Genomic DNA, 18,951 nt, shown 5'->3' with positions numbered 1-18,951 from the left:
CATATTGATGGCCTGGAGATATGCTCAGTGCTTCAGAGCATAGACTGTTCTTTCACAGGACCCAGGTTCAATTCCCAATGCTCATCTAGACAGATCATAGACATTTGCAACTCCAGCTCCAGGGCACCTGGTGTGTCTGGTAGGCACTAGCCTGTTCAAGTTAACTTTTAAGTCCTATGTCAAGCCCCTGCTTGCTACTTTTTCTTTCCCACATGGGTTGCAGTGTGCCCATGGTAGATGGAAATGAAAGGAAGAGAATTGTCTGCTATTATAATTAACCACAAAGTGTCTACATGGAGGAACATCAGGGAGTCCCCTGACAGCTAAGGGGACCTGGTGTGGGAGTAAGCCACACTAACTCAATGTTGAGGCACTTGAAAGCTGTCTTATGGAAAGAGCTGGGGTTGCATCTGTACCTCTTGCATGCTTTGGGGACATGGAGAGTATAGTGTTTTCTCATTCCTGCAATTAATATGCAATTAATGCTCACAATGAAATGAGACTGAGGGATAAATGAAAGTGGTTTGTATGCAAATTCCTTTTTATGTATCTGCTTTGAAACAGCTACTCTTTCTTTGGTCAGTCCACTTTTATGAATATGGGCGATATGTCTGACTCAGAGGCTGGTTAGCACTTAATTTTATTGTATTTTATTAGATTGAATTTATAGTATACATATTGGTGTTTTGCCTGCATGTATGTCTGTACACCATATGAATGTCTGGAGCCCATAGAGGTCAGAAAGAGCATTGGATACTCTGAAACTGGAAATACAGATGTTTTTGAGCCATCATGTGGGTCCTTGGAATCAAACCCAGGTCTTCTACAAGGATAAGAACTCTTAATAAATAAACCAGTGAGCCCCGTGAGGCTTATTATGATGCTCAGGATTGGAGAAGGTAACACTTAGGCTGGTTCCTGAACAGATGGGTACAATCTTAAGCAAAACTTGTTTAATGTTTGTAGTACTGAGGAACAGAAAATACATAATTTCTTGTCTGCAGTATAAAATACATGGTCTGGGGTGGGAGTTTGTGAAACTATTCAGGCAGTAGTCTCCCCATCTGCATGTCTTCCTTCTTAAAAACATAACAAGTGGTTGGGTGTGCCTTAGCACAAAACAGAAGAAGAGGGCTGGCAAGGAGGCTCAGTTGTCAAACTTAGGGACCTTTGTTCTACCCCCAAGACTTAACATAGTGGAGGGAAAGAACTAACTCCCCTAAGTTATCCTTTGACCTCTCTATGTATGTTAGTGCTGTATTTGATAATTCGGCAGGACTGGCCTCTTGACCATGGAGGCCATGCCAATGGAGTCTTACTCATTTGGATTGAAGAAGACTTAGGTCCTGCCTGTGAAGAACATGCATAATCTTCAAAACCAGGGAAGGGGTTTATGAGAGAGGGAAAGAGAGAGACAGAGAGAGAGAGAGACAGAGAGAGAGAGAGAGAGAGAGAGAGAGAGAGAGAGAGAGTGAGAGTGAGTGTGTGTGTGTGTGTGTGTGTGTGTGTGTGTGTGTGTGTGTGTGTGTGTGTGTGTGTTAGTTATGTGCTGGGGTCAGCAGTACTTGGACCTGGTCAGGACCTGTCTGGTTAGTGATTCTGATGGTCATGCTTATTTTAAAAGCTATTCCTCCATGGGTTGGAGGAGCTTTTCTTCATACTACTCAAATCTGTGCATGGCCTGATGCTCACATACTGCAACACTCTGTGTTAGTGCCTCAGCAGGCAGCCCTGTTTCCTACAGGAAACCCAGACGTCTTACTCTGTGGATTTTTTTTTTTTCTTTTGGTTTTTGAGACAAGGCTTTTCTATATAGTCCTGGCTATCCTTCTGGAGCTCCCTATTTAGACAAGGTTCTCCTGGAACTCACAAAGATTTCTTACCTCTGCCTCTCAAGTGCTGGGATTAAGAGCATGTGCCACCACACAGCTTCTGTGGGGTCCTTTTATGAAATAGTGAACCTGAAATCTACTTGATAATGGAAAAAACCTACAAGCCCCTAAGGTATTAAAACACCTGGTAGCCCACATTTTGTTCTCAAGCATCCTTGGGAGAGGTTCTGCTTCTGTTGGGAAGCCAGTTTTTAGTGGGAAGGAGGTTCCGTCACTCTCTGGGTCCAGACACAGCTCTGGTAGATCACTACCAGCAGGAGTGGGTGTGTGCAACAAAAGCCTTGAGAGCAGCTTCAGTATCTGAGCAGAATTCCTTGTTTACAGAAAAGAGGGGCTGGGTCTCAAGTAAAAACTATAGACTCCACAAACTTCCCTGGTTTGTCTGTGAAATTCCCTTGGGCCAGTCCCATATGACCGAGGATACTGAAGCTGTGTCTGTAGTAGCTAAAATGAACCCACAGATGCTTACAACACAACCAACCTCTGCAGCTAACTGCTGCATACAGTACAGGAGGACACTTCCTTTTGTGAGCAGCAGACTGAAGCTAGGTGAGGACTAAAGAAACAAACTCAGGTGAACTGTGAAGTAACCTTCAAAGGGAACTTTTGAAGATTCAGCGCTTCACACTCAGTAGGGCAGCACAAGGTGAAATTTCAGCTGCTGCCCCAGTATGTGTCTACAGTGTCTGTTTTGTTTTGTTTTTGTAATGACCTTGGGCAGTGGGTCACACTGAGGACAGCATGTAGACTGTGGCCACCTAAGTTATCTTCAAGCAGCTCGATCAGAACCCCAGAAGTGGCTTATAGACATTGGCAATTTTCATTTAAGGAAAGATGGATGTTAGAAGGACACACACTGGTCCCTGTGCAGCATCTGAGTACCACGTGGGCATGGTTCAGCACAGCCGGCTCTTGTCCCTTCCCATCCTCTGTCACAGGAGTTTCCTTGTTATAAATGGACACTGGCATTACTTCTAAAGGCTTCTAGCTGGTTTTCATGTGATAGACTAAAGTGGAGTGTCTAAACCTGAGAAGAACTTCTCAGGCAAGGGTAAGACTGTCTTAGAGTAATGTATGTATATTAAATTTCTACTTACTTTTCTAGGCTTATTAAGTCTGCATTTCTAATGGCACTTTAAATACTTCAGCCATCAGCCATCTGGCTACAAACAGATTTAAGCAGTGTACGAACTAGTTGTCATTCTCTGTTCTACTATGCATTCCCTGATGAGGTTCAGGAATGAGTCCCTGAACCTCAGTATGATTTCCATGCTGTTGCAAGGTGTTTTAAAGACATAAGGATCTAGTGGAGATGTTTTAGCTGTAATGATATTCCAGTTCCATCTGTCATTTGCATATAGGAAAACATTGTATTGCTTTATTTTCTGGGTCACTGGCATCAAAAGAGCTTATGTTCAAGCCAACAGAGTGGAACATACTGTTTGTTTATGTTCAGAACACAGGTGCTAGAGTTCAAAGAGCCCAGGCCACTGCTGCCAGCTAAGTGGCTTCAGACAGCCCAGCTGGGCTTGGGGAACTCAAAGAGGATTCAGAGAGGACAGGTTCAGTATTTAGTGAGTGTATTTTAGTACTACATGAAGGGTTGATTATATATTTCCTTGAAATGAGTTACCTACCTATAGACTGTAGCTCGGTCAATAGCATTTCAAGACTTCTGTCTGGTATCTGTTGCTATTGTAGATGGCTGTGTGGACATTTCTCATCTGAGCTTCAGCAGTGCTAATGATGTGTCCATGCTGTGGTAGATCAGGACTGACAGGGTGCCTGGATAGGAGCATGTGTTTCCATGCTCCCTTCTTTTTGAAAGGATGTAAACTTGTTTTTCTGGGAAAAAACACTGCTGGGAAAAAGCACTTGTCTCACCCTCTTCACCCCCATATCTAACCACTTAGCATCTGTTTGTGTTAGATGATGGCATAGGCCATAGGGCTGAGAGAGGAAACATGGAGTGTGCCTTCTCTTTGCCAAAGGGTCCAGTGAGAAACGCAAATGGAAGGAAAGCTAGGTCGTAAGTGGTAAATGTCTGAGCAAAGTATGACACATGACTACAATACCAGCACTCATAGCAAGTTCCAGGCCAATCCTATTTCAAGAAATGAAGGAATTATCTGAGATTGTTTCTAGACAATAAATTGTCAACTTTTTACTAAGTACTTTAATATGCATATATAATGAATCTGAAAATATTTGTTTTCCTCTCCATGTTTAGCATATTAAAATGACTTTCTGTGTGTAAAGCTTTCCAGCAGAAGTGATATTAACTGTGGAAAATCATAATTTAGGAGCTGAAAAGTTGTGACATCCACTAAAATAGGGCTAAACCTACTCATCTCTCTGCAGTGTGATGTAACAGTGCTGCCTTTGGCCTGGCATGTGCCTTCGTTCTGACACAGAGACATTTATTCTAGTTTCTTGGATGTCTAGAAATGACTGAAATGTGAAATCCAGTTTTCTGGAGAGATTAATCAAATCTAATTAGCAACAATTCTATTTCCACTAATCTGGCATATGGGCTCGACATGTCTATAGCATGTTAGTGTACCCATCATGCACAGTTCATCAACAGATTATTTTTTAATATTTTAACAAAATATGTTATATTGAAATTGTCTGTTTGCTAGTATCAATTTACAGTGTTCTCGAAAAGACTTTAACCATGGATCTTTAGTAAATGTAAGAGATTCTCTGTTACATATATTATTTTTCTCCTTGTCAGAAAATGCTATGAAGTTTTAAAATACCAAGAAAAAGATAAATTTTTTATTTCTTAGGCATTATGTCAAGTACAACATATTTTTCAATTCCCTCCTTATTGACAGAAATATTACTTGTTATGTAAACACCACAGACTTTATCAAATGTTAGAAGTAATCTAACAAAGTATTTGTTCCAGTCCTCTTTATTTTTCTACCTTTTACATATGGACACATAAATGATGGACTTGTCTGGCCTCTTCTTCCTTCCCCAGAGCATTAAGAAGAAACATTCAAACAAGCAGGAGATGGGCACCTACCTGAGGTTCATTGTCTCCCGCATGAAGGAGCGGGTGAGTGCTGCTGGGTTCCAGCGTCTTGCCAGGCTTGCTTTGCTCTGGCTCCTCGCACTGTGCTTTTCACACTGGGAACCATAGCAACTTATGCGGGCATATTTGGCTATGGTCTAGTTTGGTTTCTAAGACAAGGTCTCAATCTGTAGCCCAGACTGGACTTGAATTTGTGATCCTCTTGCCTCAGCCTTCTGAGTGCTGGGATTATAGGCCTGTACTACCTAATTTGGTTGGTGTTTTATTAATTTTCTACGACAAATGTTTTTGTATTGGACCAGACTTTGTCTTTTGTTTCTCTTGACATAAACATTTTATTAACTACATTCAATTAAAACAATTTAAAAATTAATTTATCAAATGAACATTTGCATTGCTTATTGCTATTGAAAATGAAAGGGCATTTCTCAAATAGCTGTTCTATCAAATCTTGAAGAATGACACATTGCATTAACTGTACATATTTTCCTTAATTATAAAGGACATCTTGTAAGATTATAAAATATGTTGTTTTAGGAATTGACGTTTTACATGTCCCTTTATGTATTTAACAACTCTTTAGGCTATAGACCTTAATAAAAAGGGAAAGGACAGTAAGCATCCGATGTACCGGAGGCTGGTCCATTCAGCTGTTGACGTCCCTACCATACAAGAGGTAACTTGGCTCCTTTTATTTCTACTTCCATGTGTCTTAACTACCAAGTTAGAGGGTAAGTAGTAGCATGCACATGGTGTGTTGAGCATTCATTCCTTTAACTGTCACACACTCTAATGCAAATTTTAAAAGACCCCCTATTTCAACCACTTACAGCCAGCTTCTTGATATTTGTTGATTACAGAAAGCAGATTCTTGCCTGGGCAGCTTGACATTGTGCATGTAAAGTACTGATTTCTGAATATGACTTTCCACTTTAGCAGTGTGCTTGGGAGTTTTAGGCAAAACTTAGTGTGTAGAATGGCTTTAGTGTTTTGGGAAACTATAAAAGGAAGAAAACTAAGGTTGAATCTAAAAGAAGTAATTCTTAGCTCTTTGAGAATTGCAAACAGTGAGTTTTGACCATATTCACCTTCTTCACCAACTCCTCCCAGATCCAACTCTCTTTCTACCCACTCAACTTTAGTCCTCTTTTTGTTTTTGGGTTGTTTTTTTTTTTTTCTTATCAAGTCCAATTTGTGATGCCCATATATCTCAGGCTTGTTTTGTCTTCATGCTACATTATAAGGCTTGAAGATCTAAAGACACAGCCCCCCTCCCCATACACATACCCTGTGCTTGGGTACCTATAGTCCTTTCCTGATGAAGCCCTCTAGACCCCACTGCTGTCATCCTTCCCTGAGCCTCTGGATCCTGTCAGGCCCTCTGTCAAATGCACTGATGCTAGCTGGGTTAATGCCTTGTGTAATATGAGCAGAAGTCCTGAAAGAAAGATTAACAGAAAGACAAGATTTTTATGATCTTACCAGTTTAAAATCTAAAATATGAATCATGGTTTAGAGCAGAACTCAACAAGAGTTGCTTTTAGGGGTGCTGTAAGGAGGTATATAGCCTGGACAAGGCCCTGTACGGTTCAGTGCCTGATGTACTCCAGCACTACAGAGGCAGGAATCAGGGAGGGAATTCAGGCAACAAAGGTGGGAGATGCCACATGGCTTGCAATTTCATGTAGGATGTATAGGTAAGGACCTAGGAGGAGTGGGCATTGTCATTGAAGGAAGGGCAGTGGAACTAGAACCATACAGAAAGAAGCTGCATGAAGAAAGAGGTGGGGCACATGTGAGGGGCATAGGAGATGAGCATTCTTTAGAGGCCTTGGCCTTCTAAGCCATTTCTATGCCATGATCACTGGGATTCAGAAATGTTCTCTTGCTATTCCAGGCAGCTAGCTATATACACACTATTTGAAAAAAAATTTGGACTCCTTTCTACAATGGAGGAAAACCTTCCCAAGTTCTTCTGTAATTCTCTTTGGCCACCAAAGGCAGAGCTGCAGAGAGTGCATTGAAGAGTCCTTTTCTGTGCCTCATCAGTGTAGAGAAAGCTGTGCATTACCCTACTCCAAGAGGAACTCCCAAAGCTACTTCAAGCTAGTGTCTGTGCCTTAGAGCAGTGGTGCCTTTCAGATATTTATATTAGAATTCATAAGAGTAGCAAAATTACAGTTAAGAATTAGCAATGAAATAATTTTTTGGTTTGGCGGGGGCACCACAACATGAAGGAACTATGTTAAAGGGTTAAAGCATTAGGAGGGTTGAGAGCCACTGTCTTAGAGGTTTGGTGACTGCTGTGGAGGCTAATGGCTCCTTTTTCCGGTCTTCATCCAGCTGTCAGAAAGATGGCAAGCTTGTGTGGTCCTGCTTTCATCTGAGCATTTTCTGACGAAGCCCAGCAGCAGCTGCCACTACTGCTGTGAAGTCCACTGTGGGAAGTTAACAGAATGGGCACAGTGCTACTTGTGACCCTGTCCCTTCTGGTGGGGACAGTAGGAGGAGACCTGATGTCATCTGGACAGATTCCGTTGTGTTTCTGTCTCAAGTCCTGTTACTCACAACACTTTTGTCCTTCTGTCTTTTATTCCCACAGAAAGTAAATGAGGGGAAATACCGGAGTTACGAGGAATTCAAAGCTGATGCACAGCTGCTTCTCCACAACACAGTGATTTTCTATGGAGGTTCAATCCTTTTTCTCTCTTGTGTACAGTTTTGAAAATATTAAATTCCATGTTGAGAATAGCAGTCACAGTTCATTGTAATCCATACATGAGTAATGATGTTGGAATGTAAACTGATGGCTGCTTGCTGGTGTGGATTACAGAGGTACTGAACAGTGGTGTGGGGAAATTAGTCTTTCACTTTTTTGTTTTTATGGTGCTGAGGATGAGGAGCTAGCCCAGGGCCTCATGCATGCTAATTAAACACTCTACCACTGAGCTACATCCTCAGTGAAATGTATTCTTGATATTTACATGCTTTATCTTAGCTAAGAGGTTTGTCCAGGCATTTCATTAATCTGATACTTTCCCACTAAGATCTCATTCTTACAATCAAGAAGTCATTCTCTACCTAGAGAATTAGTGGTTGTGTTAAATGTAAAAATGAAAGTTTCCTGTAGAATTTATTCTCACTTGAACATTATATAAAATGTGTGTTTTGATAAATGTGTCTCCATTTGGTGAACTGAAATGACAATAGGGTCACTTGACTTGATAGTGGCAGTTTCTAGAGTATTGATGACAGGTTGTGTTTATCTTTAATTACAGCAGACAGTGAGCAAGCAGACATTGCGAGGATGTTATATAAAGACACGTGTCATGAGGTACTTACCATTCATACCTAATAATTAAACTTGCTATAGTCCAAATTTATTTAAGGCTTCTGTCCTTCCTTGCTACATTTTCATGATGGCATTTCCTTTAATGTAATTTGATTTTCATGTTTGGCATACATGGAAAGTAAGTAAACAAAATGTTTCTGAAAAGGCTGACAAAGGATGTCACGGCAGGTTAGCGAGTGACTCAAGTACTTCTGGTGCTGATGTAAGTGTTGGTGAGATGGTGAGATGTGAACAACTGCTTCACACTGCACCAGAACCACATTTTGGGATGAGGGTTCACATATGCCTCTCATAGACCAATGGGCAAACCAGTTGAGGCAGAAAAGAACATTTATATGCATACAGTAAGTGAAGCACCTGCAAGTATTATTCTTGTAAAAATTCTCATATAATAAGTGTGATTTCTTCAGTTCATTTTAAATTTGACTTTTCCCTTTTAGTTGTTGAACAGCCATTTTGCTGAATGTCTACAGTGTGCCAGAAGGAATGAAATGGTGCTATAGGTCTAGATTCTAGTGTATGGAGAGCTGTCTTCTGAAAAGAGATTGATGACAGGAAGGAAAAAAAGAAAAAAACAAGTGGTCTTTACAGTGATGAAGAGAACAGTGTGCAAGCAAGGGACGGCAGTGGCACAGCAAGGGAAGGGCACTGTCACCCCAGCATGTCTTCCACATGCTGGTCAGTGAGTGGCAGTCCTCCTACAAGATTTTAAGTGTACTAGATTAAGTGCGGGCCTGACTGAGAGCTGCCTGTCAGTCCCACGAAGCCGCATTGGTTGGCTCAGACCGTTGCTTTGCTTTTCAGCTGGATGAGCTGCAGCTTTGCAAGAACTGCTTCTATCTATCAAATGCACGGCCCGACAACTGGTTCTGCTATCCTTGCGTATGTGGAATTTTGTCATTTTCATTTATAGAGTACCATTTGGGTCATAGTTACTTCCTGTTTACTTAGGGACAATAATACCTGTGAAATTTAGTTCTTTACATCATAGTACACATGGTCTTAATGAATGTGTACAACTGAAACATGGGAAAATAACAGTAACTGTTTTTTAGTTCTGAATTTCAAACAAAGTACTTAGTAAGACCATGTACTGGGTCCTTTGATAGACAGGAGAGTGAATCTTTGCTTTTCCTCTCATTTATAAGAGGAGACCTGTGACTTTGCTTATATCTGTAGCTCCATCATTTCCTCTGAAATGGCAAAAAGCCTCAGGGTATTTGAGGGCAGTATTCTCAGTAACATTGACATTGGGTGGACTTAGGAGACCTCATAATCAGAAACTCTGTGTGGGGCCTAATTCTCCCCTTTCTAACAAATACTCAGGTGATGCTGGGCACAGAAGCAAAGTCAGGGAACTCTGTTTACTACTATCATGCACAGGGCCCTTGACTTTAGAGGTGACCTTTTCCAGTTCCTGCCTCATCTGGGAAATAGTCCATAATTCTGTTTTCTCTTAAGTATATGAATTGTTTTTCTTGATGACAAGAGAAAACAAAACAAAACACATGTATGTGTTTCAGAGTTAAAAGGAAACATTATCCAAATGGATTATGTCTTACTTAACCCATGATTCTCTAAGTAGTTCAGTATTAAAAGAAAGAACATTTCATTTTCAGATACCTAATCATGAGCTGGTTTGGGCTAAAATGAAAGGTTTTGGGTTTTGGCCAGCCAAAGTTATGCAGAAAGAAGACAATCAAGTTGATGTTCGCTTCTTTGGCCACCACCACCAGAGGTAATCCCCAACTCACACAGTGGTAAGATCTGCGCTGATGTATGTATGCTGAATGCTGTTTCAAATACATCACATGCCTGTAGCTGGAAGTAACTTATGCAGGTTTTCCAGTATTATTGTAAACGGCATTTTAGTGGGATGTTTGGTCCTCAGGTACAGAGCACACTAGTGCTGAGATTGAACCCATCATGCAGGGCATTGGATGCGGGGGTGAACCCACAGGCATGTCCGTTCCACACTGTAAAGATGTGCAGGTATTTGAGTCTTCTCTGTGACCCTATTAACGGGTAAAAACAATCAGCTTGGGATTGTAGCATCAGTCTAAGAATGTGGACAAGCACAGTGAGTATAGAGGAGAGGGACAGACACAGTTACAAAGCAGTGTCTCCACTCCCAGGCATGAATTTGTAAAACTTAAAAACTTACATATGTGGAATACATAAAATGTATGTATTCTAAAAGAAAAAAAAGAAACTGACTATAAAATTACCTCATGCATTTCTTAGATACCAACCTGTGGGATGACACACTTACAATACTGTTCTCAGGGTTAGTTGAGGCCCTAATAACATTGATCATGAAAAATTAGGGTTTTAACAGTAATGCCATTAAGTGTTGTCAACATTAGTTTGGGTTAGAAAAATGAATTCAACTTTTGAGAAGTCCCATTGGACTCAAAGTAAGGAGTCCAGTGATAAAGCCAGAAAAGTTTCCTCTAACACAGATATTAAAGGGATGGGAATCGTGCTGCCAGTCAGCCATGCATGTACTTTGAATATCTCCTTAGATCTTAGTGTCTGGGGTAGAGGTCAGTCATGTACGAGAAGCTTCAAGACAAAGGATTGCATTTTCCCCTCCTGGATTATAGTTTGTCTTATATAACCTGTGAGTACTTTAAATGTCTGTTTTCTCATTCATAAATAGACACACCTATCCAGATTTATGTTAAGAAACACAAACTAATAACACAACATTCAATCTTAATACAGAGTGAACATTTTAGCCTTTGATGAATAGGTTAGTTTTAGCATTACTAGCTTCATGTATCATATCTAGTTAGTTTCAGATTCTGACAAGGGGGCACTGTACACATGCCAGTGAGGTAAGTCAGTGTCTGTCAGTGTGTGTCCAAGTCTCTGCACTGACTCTCATCCAGATACACTAGCCAGGCTCTCTGAGCTTTGGGAAAGCTGGGCCTCACTCCTCATGAAAGCTTGATACAGACATAGCATAACACCTAGCTGGTGGTGGCAGTATGCAAAGTGATGAGTTATAAAGCAAATATCAGGAAAATGGGGAGGGGAATTTTTTTAAACTTCCAGATAGATAGGCATCTCAATAGACTTGCTAGTCTATCATGTAATGTAGAATCATTGATCTGGATAGAGTATGTCATGAATGATTGCTTAGATGACACAGTAAAAATCTACCATATTAGAGTATTTGATGTATTGAAAATAAAGAGAAATTGTAATTATGAATTAAGCACCAAAAGACTGGCTCATGAGGAGGCACTGGTTTTGAGGACTTTTTGTTTTGTTTTTGATAGGTATATTTATTGTATTACACATAGGGTGCAGAAAAAAATAAGCAAATAATTTTGGACTCGCTTTTTCAGACTGTGAGGCTGACTTAGCCTGCAGGAGAAGCCAGTTATTGCCTGCACATGGGACCTGTGGGAGTGGGTCTGTCTAGGATCTGCAAGATGGTCAGTTGCTTTGGACCAGTCAGCTTCCCTAAGGCAGCCAGACCTTTTTACTATAAGTTGCTGGAGATAGCATGACCCCAGTCAGGAGCCAGCAAGAAAGATGTTGAATAATTTGTAGTAAGTCACAGAATAAGTTCATAGATTTTTACTTTATTATACTAGCATTGAATTTTGGGATGTCCTTACTCCTTGTCTTTTTTTTTTTTTTTTTTTTATAGCTCAGAGTACCCAATGTTAATTTAAACTGATACCTATGCATGGAAATGTTTTAAATTGTGTTGAAAGGAGCATCTGTCCTGGTAGGTGACCAGGCCACTGTGCACACCTGTCACAGGATCCTCACTGAAGCAGTGCACTTTTACACTTGCTGACTGCCCCTGTGCAATAGGAGCATATGAATTCCATGTTCTAAATAAATCACCTTTGCCTCCTGTCACCTCTTATCATCAGGGTAATCATAAAGGCAGAGACACTATATATCACAATCATGTATCACATGCTTCCAGTTACTAGTCAGTGTACATGTACACACACGCATTCCTATTCCTTACTTTCAGATCTCTGGTACATGTTGTAACTTGTGAGGGCTTGCATTGGTGTTAAAGAATACAGACCCAGCTCCATTTGTTAGTTTGGTTTGTCTAAAGCACAGCGGCATGGCAGAAATGCCAAGATACCCTCATTGTATATACATATATAAAGAAAAATTATGTACATTTTGAAATGGCTTCATAATGCTGAGCAGCATGTAACTGGATGGGTCTTACTAGCTTACATTATCCAAAAGAACAGATAGTATTTTTAAAAGACTTATGACTGTCTGTGAACAGTGGTAAGCTGAGGTGACTAAAGAGGACAATGAGCAGGTCACCTTGTCCTTGGGAACTGGCTCCTCACCTCCTGTCTACAAAGAGTTTGTTAAGCCTGAGTGTCAGCCTTTGTCAAGTTGTTGCAGATACTCTTTACAGTAGGCAGAGTCCACACCATGCTCTTAACGCTTCCTACCACTGTGTCTATTTCTTATTCTACCTCCCAAAACTTCCCATAGGGCCTGGATTCCTTCTGAAAACATTCAGGATATCACGGTCAATGTTCACCGACTGCACGTGAAGCGCAGTATGGGCTGGAAAAAGGCCTGTGATGAGTTGGAACTGCACCAGCGCTTCCTCCGTGAAGGCCGGTTCTGGAAGTCTAAGAATGAGGACCGAGGTGAGGAAGAGGCAGAATCCAGTATCTCCTCCACCAGTAATGAACAGGTGAGTGGTATCTCGGTAAGAAGGTCCAGCTGGTTGTGATTTTTCAATGCGAAACCTCTGTGTACACCCCTCACTGTCATAAACAGGTTTTGACATCTTCTTTCCCTTTCATACAAACATCTGTAAAGTGCTCTGCACAAGTAAGCAAACCAGTGCAAAGATGTGAGTGGGTAGAAGCGACTTGGAGCCTGACCAAGCCGGTGGGAGGAGAGTAAGTGTGCTGCTCGGCTCTGCAGGCCCACTGGCTCCTTCATCACCAACCCACAGCAATAAGGAAGCAAGTGGCTGCTGAGTGGATGGAAGGACTCCCTTCTCTCCTGCGGGTTCACCACAAGTATTCTCAGCACAGAGGTATTTCCTAGTGTGCCGAATAATAAGATATTACTTTTATAATGCCCACAGCTGAAGGTCACTCAAGAGCCAAGAGCAAAGAAAGGACGACGTAATCAGAGTGTGGAGCCCAAAAAGGAAGTAAGTTGCCCACCTCACAGTGTCCAGGTGGCAATGGAAAGAGGAAAGAGTCTCAAAGTACGGTCAAGACAGTCAAGTAATGTCCGTCAAGTTAAGGCCCAATCTCCCGACTCGTGTCGTTGTGGACTGCTGCTCGACCAGCACACGAGTGCACAGTCTCCGTCCCCAGTAAGCAGCCGTGGAGCAGAGTCCGGGGAGTGAGCAGGGTGCTGCTGCGTTTCCCGAGAACCTGGTGTTTTACATGGCATTAAATAAAACAGAGCAGTGATCTGATGAGCCAGTTGTGCCAGCACTTGAAACAAGGAGACTATGGTCAAGCTTTTTTTTTGTATGAACTGAGAATGTTTTAAAATTGTAAATCTAAGTACATGCCAGACACATTCAGTGAGGTGTGATTTAGGGCTGTAGGAAATCTGCTGATTAGTTGTTAATGATCTTATTTCTTATAATCCAAAACCTTTATTTTACAAGTAAGATCCATTGTGTTAACATATACTGAAATTATAAATGGGATACTTAATGTATAACTTTTCATTCACTGGTTGTGTTTAGGGAAGATTTATTTAATTGTGACAACTATAACAAGATACCAACATTACTTGCTTGTTAACAGTTGTGTGTGTGTGTGTGTGTGTGTGTGTGTGTGTGTGTGTGTACATGTGCACACTCACATACACTGAGTTTGTCTCTTAACTGAGCTGGGGTGAGTTACATTGCCCTGTTTTTCTTCTAAACATTTTAGGAACCAGAGCCAGAAACGGAAGCAGTAAGTTCCAGCCAGGAAATCCCCACAATGCCTCAGCCAATTGAGAAGGTGTCAGTGTCAACCCAGACCAAGAAGTTAAGTGCCTCTTCCCCAAGAATGCTGCATCGAAGTACCCAGACGACTACTGATGGCGTCTGTCAGAGCATGTGCCACGACAAATACACCAAAATTTTTAATGACTTTAAAGACAGAATGAAGTCGGACCACAAGCGTGAAACAGAAAGAGTAGTCCGGGAGGCGCTGGAAAAGGTGGGGCTGCACATTGCTGGGGCGGTGGAGCGTGGACCAGCTTCTCACAGGAGCAGCTGAGCCAGCGTCCCTTACACGAGTAGCGTGTTCTCTTAGTAATGCGTTCCTGCTAACACCTTGTGTGTACTCAGAGAGTGGGAACGGACCTAAGCTCAGCAGTGAGGCTTTACTTACGTGTACCCTGTCTGTTGCTGTCTTCATTTCAGCTGCGTTCTGAAATGGAAGAAGAAAAAAGACAAGCTGTAAATAAAGCTGTAGCCAACGTGCAGGGTGAGATGGACAGAAAGTGTAAGCAGGTGAAGGAAAAGTGTAAGGAAGAGTTTGTAGAGGAGATCAAGAAGCTAGCAACGCAGCACAAGCAGCTCATTTCTCAGACCAAGAAGAAGCAGTGGGTGAGTAGTCCGCTGCCCCGGGGAGTGTGACAGACGGGCCCCTGGAAGAGTTATAGACTCCACAGCATTCAGGGGGTCCTGGAAGCCCTCCTGGGCATAGCACTGCTGTTGTGTACAGTTGTTTGCAGCTTTTCCAGTGGTGTAGATACAAGTGGCAAGTGTCTGGTCTCAACTTCAATGCTGAGACGTCTATGGTGTCAAGCTGAAAAGCTGCACATATACCCCACAAGCTTCCCTGTCTCAGATGTTTCATGTTAGTTTATAGAAATTGCTTCCTTTTGCTTGTAGTAAGAGCATGTCATTACCCAGCAAGTGCCCTTCCTTCGCCCTGACTGGAAGTGTCACTGAGTCCTGATTCTAAGTCTTTCCCTCCTCCTGAGATAGAGGATCCTGCACGTAGCCAGCCCTGAGGGAACTACCCGGTGGGAACAATTCTCCCTTCTGCTCCTAACTTGGTTTTAATGTAAATCAAATTCTGTATAGCATTTCATGATAATCCTTCCTTTTACCCAGCTTCTATTATGAAGATTCTGTAAATATAAGGTTTTCATGAAGCATGTGGTAAGAAAAATTGTTATAAAGACTTAGCACAAACGACAAGGTTATCTCAGCACATAGGCAGAAGCCTGTATAGACAGCTTGGTGGGAAGAAGCGCTGGCTAAGGAGATAGGTAGACAGGGCTAAGGTGTATTCCAGCAAGCTCCAGAAGACCCAGACACCACAATGGTAAGGTAATTCTGTCTTCTATATGAAGACATGGCTCGCTCACTTTCCCAGCAGCAATGTGGTAGGAGTTGCCGTTGTTGATGTAGCAAAATCATAAAACTCAAAATATTAATTTTGACAGAAAATAAAACAAATATACAGCCAAGAAGAAAACTAGAAGTTTTGAATTTTTACCAACCCAGTGTAGGCTAATGTACTGGGTCCTCACCATGTCTGTCAGCCTGTGTGCAGAGTATGCTCTATACAGCCCTGTGGGCATTAAGGTCAGCCTGGTCTCTTGCTCATCCTCTTCGCAGGAGTCTACAGCGGTGAAGCTGCTAGCTCACCAGCTCTGCTTAAAACTTGAACATGGACTTTCCCTCATTTCTTCTCCCATGTCTAAAGGTGTACCTTCAACACTAGGCACTTTTTGACCCACCTAGTCATTGTGAGAACTTTTAGTAGCAAGAGTGACTTCTCCCTGAAAGCTAGGGCTTCAGTCATTTGCAGTGGAGGGATGTGATGGGTGGGGGAATAGAGCTGCAAATGGCCCTCTATGGAGTCAGAGCAGATAAAGGACACGAGGGCAGAGCAGCATTCGGGAAGGAAACAGTTGATGTGGAGCTGGTAGAATGAGCAAGCCTATAGAGACAGAGGCGGATGTAGTGTTGTGAAGATGCCTGAGCCCTCACCCTGGGCTCCTGCCCTGTCCTTGCACGTAAGATACTCCAGTGCACATGCATGTACCTGTGGGCTAGCCTCAGCCAGAGAGAGCTTTGCAAGCACAGCCTTAGAAACTTAGCTGGCCCTGCGCGTTGGCTCTTGGTCTCATATGTGCCTCCTGCCCTGCAGTGCTACAACTGTGAGGAGGAGGCCATGTACCACTGCTGCTGGAACACATCCTACTGCTCCATCAAGTGCCAGCAAGAGCACTGGCATGCAGAGCACAAGCGCACCTGCCGCCGGAAGAGATGAGCCTGCCCGCCACCCTCACACGCAGCGGTTTTTGTTTCCAAGAAGCCAAAATTGTTTAGAATTTGCTTCCCATTTTGCACCAGCCTTTAAACACTTTTCGTGGTGAAATTTTGCACAGTAGTTTAAATCTTTTGTTAATGCTCCTCCGGCATTTTTCGGGGGCTGAAGTAACATCAATGGAGGGTATTACTTAAATAAATTCTAATTGAGAATTTGTTGCATTTTCAGCAAATTTTAAAACATTTTTAGGTTTTACAGAGATTTTAACCTTTAAACAACAGATCTTAAAACAACAACAACAACAGGTGAATACGAGTGAGTCTAACAAAGACGGAACAGAGCTGAATGTAAGAGCGGCGGACGCTTCAGAAGAAAACAGACTACCTGGCCGTGACCCGGCCGCGACCTGGCTGAGCTGGTTTTGTGCAGCTTGCTCACTGTTCACAGGTGTTGCCTGTGGCCGTGCTGGCGGCATGTGATTGAATATAGGGAACAGGGTTGACACAGCAGGGCTAGCCCTGCATATTTTTTCTTAAATATTTCCCAATTGTGTTTTCATTTTTTCTTTTCAATATATAACTTTTATAACAAATTATTAGCTTTGATCTTGTAGTTTAAAATTGCAGGGAAACTGGGGTAATCTTTTACTGAGCTGGATCTTAGAGAAAAATGAATATTTAAATTTTAAAGTTTGCACATTTCATCTTTGTCCTGACATGAGTGCTTGTAACAAAATCAGCAGCAAAAACAAAAATCAAAAGCCAAAAACTACCTGTACTCAGAACGTGGAATACAGCTGAGGCATGGAGTTTCTTCACTGAGTCCCCTCCCTCCCCAGGGCCACCCCAACCTTACACCCTGTGTCTCCTTGAGTGTAAAGCTACTACTTGGAGAGAGAAAGCACTTACATGTCACAGAAGCCGTTGTGTTGTAGGGAAGGGTCATTGCTACTAACGAACTCCGTCACTGTACACAGTGAATAATGCATGTTACTTTTCTTGTATTAAAGATGCCGTGATTTGTACAAAGTCTGTATTTTGCAGGATGTCTGGTTAAGAAGCATTACCGGTAGGAATGGATCGATAGTTGAATAACATTTTTTATATATACATAGATATATAAAAGGCAACCAGGAAAATTAAATTTCTTTAAAACTATCTCACAATTTGTTTCTTTTTCTCCAAGACTGATCATAGACCAAGCCAAATTCCTACTTTATCCTTTAGTTATTTTTTGAGGTTAGAGAAATAATTTGTAAATATTTATTTAGACCTTTGATATTTATTAAAGCAATTACTCACAACAGAAGTGAAAGAGTCGGGAGAAAAGCCTTTAAAAAAGTTTTCTCCGGTCCATCAGGGTCACTCTAAAGATGAAAGCTAGGAGTTCTGTGAAACCTCCTTCATCCGGCGCTGATGCTATTGCAGATGGTGGTAACACAAGTTAATTTACAAACTACTGCCAAACGGAGCACACTCTTTTGTATAAAACCACCAGTAACCCACCACCTCCTCCAGGTTACACAGTAACTTGGCACCACAGCTTCCTCCTCTGCCGCATAACCATCATTGCTGCTGCGCTGCCCTAACCAAGGACACTTGACAGTCTTTGTTTTCAGGTTTTAAAACTTCGATCCACCCCTGTGAGAGCAAGTTATTGTGGGAATATTTTTGGTGTAAAATCATTCCAGAGTATGTACTATTTACCTGATAGCTGCATGAAAGTGAGGTTCCTGTTACTTTGGCTTCTTGTCTCTGTCGACACGGCTGCACATTTCCAAGTTACTACAGTGTGAAAACTGTGTGTTTAAAAACAAAAAAAAAAAAACAAAAAAAAAAAACAAAATTAAAAAAAGATTGTGGCCTGGTTTTGTAAAAGTTTTAGGTAAAATTACAATTGATTGTTTTAGGAATCATTAAAATTTTCTGCAATCATAAAGCTCTATCAAGGTGTTGAGTTAAGCCACTCTGCACATTGTAAGTACCCATCGTGGCTGTCCAGTTCTATGATGCATTCTGGCATTTTGTAAGCTGCTCTGACTAGCAATATATAGATTTCATTTACTGTGTTAACATTGGTTAATAAATGTATTTAAAAAAAAAAACAACAACACAACTCTTGTCAAGAAGCTGCTTTAGTCCAGTGTCCTGTGCCAGACAAAACCCAGCTACATCTAAAGGTTGGTCAAGAGCGGTGGGTTGCTTGTGGGGACTGGAAAAGCAGTGTGGGGAGTTGGAGAGATGACTCAGCACCTAGGAGCACTGGCTGCTCTAGCAGGGTTTGATTCCCACAAACATCTGTAGTTCTAGGGAACCCAATGCTCTCTTCAGACCCTGTGGGCACCAGGCACACAAATGATGTACATACTGTGAAGGCAACACATTGATACACATAAATGTAAAA

The 18,951-nt window shown here is 41.8% G+C and overlaps 1 protein-coding gene across 13 annotated transcripts in view; it reads left to right on the top strand.

Annotated features, from left to right (window-relative positions):
• Zmynd11 (zinc finger MYND-type containing 11) overlaps positions 1-18,402 on the top strand; it is an 82,739-nt gene extending 64,337 nt beyond the window's left edge. For 7 of the 13 annotated variants that reach the window (XM_027405053.2, XM_027405060.2, XM_027405057.2 and 4 more), the window contains 11 exons: positions 4,882-4,959; positions 5,519-5,611; positions 7,538-7,625; positions 8,214-8,269; positions 9,092-9,169; positions 9,907-10,025; positions 12,782-12,989; positions 13,392-13,628; positions 14,203-14,475; positions 14,682-14,867; positions 16,426-18,402. In XM_027405053.2, the coding sequence (XP_027260854.1) occupies positions 4,882-4,959; positions 5,519-5,611; positions 7,538-7,625; positions 8,214-8,269; positions 9,092-9,169; positions 9,907-10,025; positions 12,782-12,989; positions 13,392-13,628; positions 14,203-14,475; positions 14,682-14,867; positions 16,426-16,548 (1,539 nt within the window). In that variant the 3' untranslated portion in view covers positions 16,549-18,402. The remainder of the gene's footprint in view (positions 1-4,881; positions 4,960-5,518; positions 5,612-7,537; positions 7,626-8,213; positions 8,270-9,091; positions 9,170-9,906; positions 10,026-12,781; positions 12,990-13,391; positions 13,629-14,202; positions 14,476-14,681; positions 14,868-16,425) is intronic. The other 6 variants (XM_027405063.2, XM_027405061.2, XM_027405059.2 and 3 more) reach the window with 3 other exon arrangements.
• The last annotated feature ends 549 nt before the right edge of the window (positions 18,403-18,951 follow it).

Source organism: Cricetulus griseus, chromosome 3, assembly GCF_003668045.3.
Source record: "Cricetulus griseus strain 17A/GY chromosome 3, alternate assembly CriGri-PICRH-1.0, whole genome shotgun sequence".
NCBI lineage: Eukaryota > Metazoa > Chordata > Mammalia > Rodentia > Cricetidae > Cricetulus > Cricetulus griseus.
Note: the sequence above shows the minus strand (reverse complement) of the source record. Positions and strands in the feature narration are given on the sequence as shown.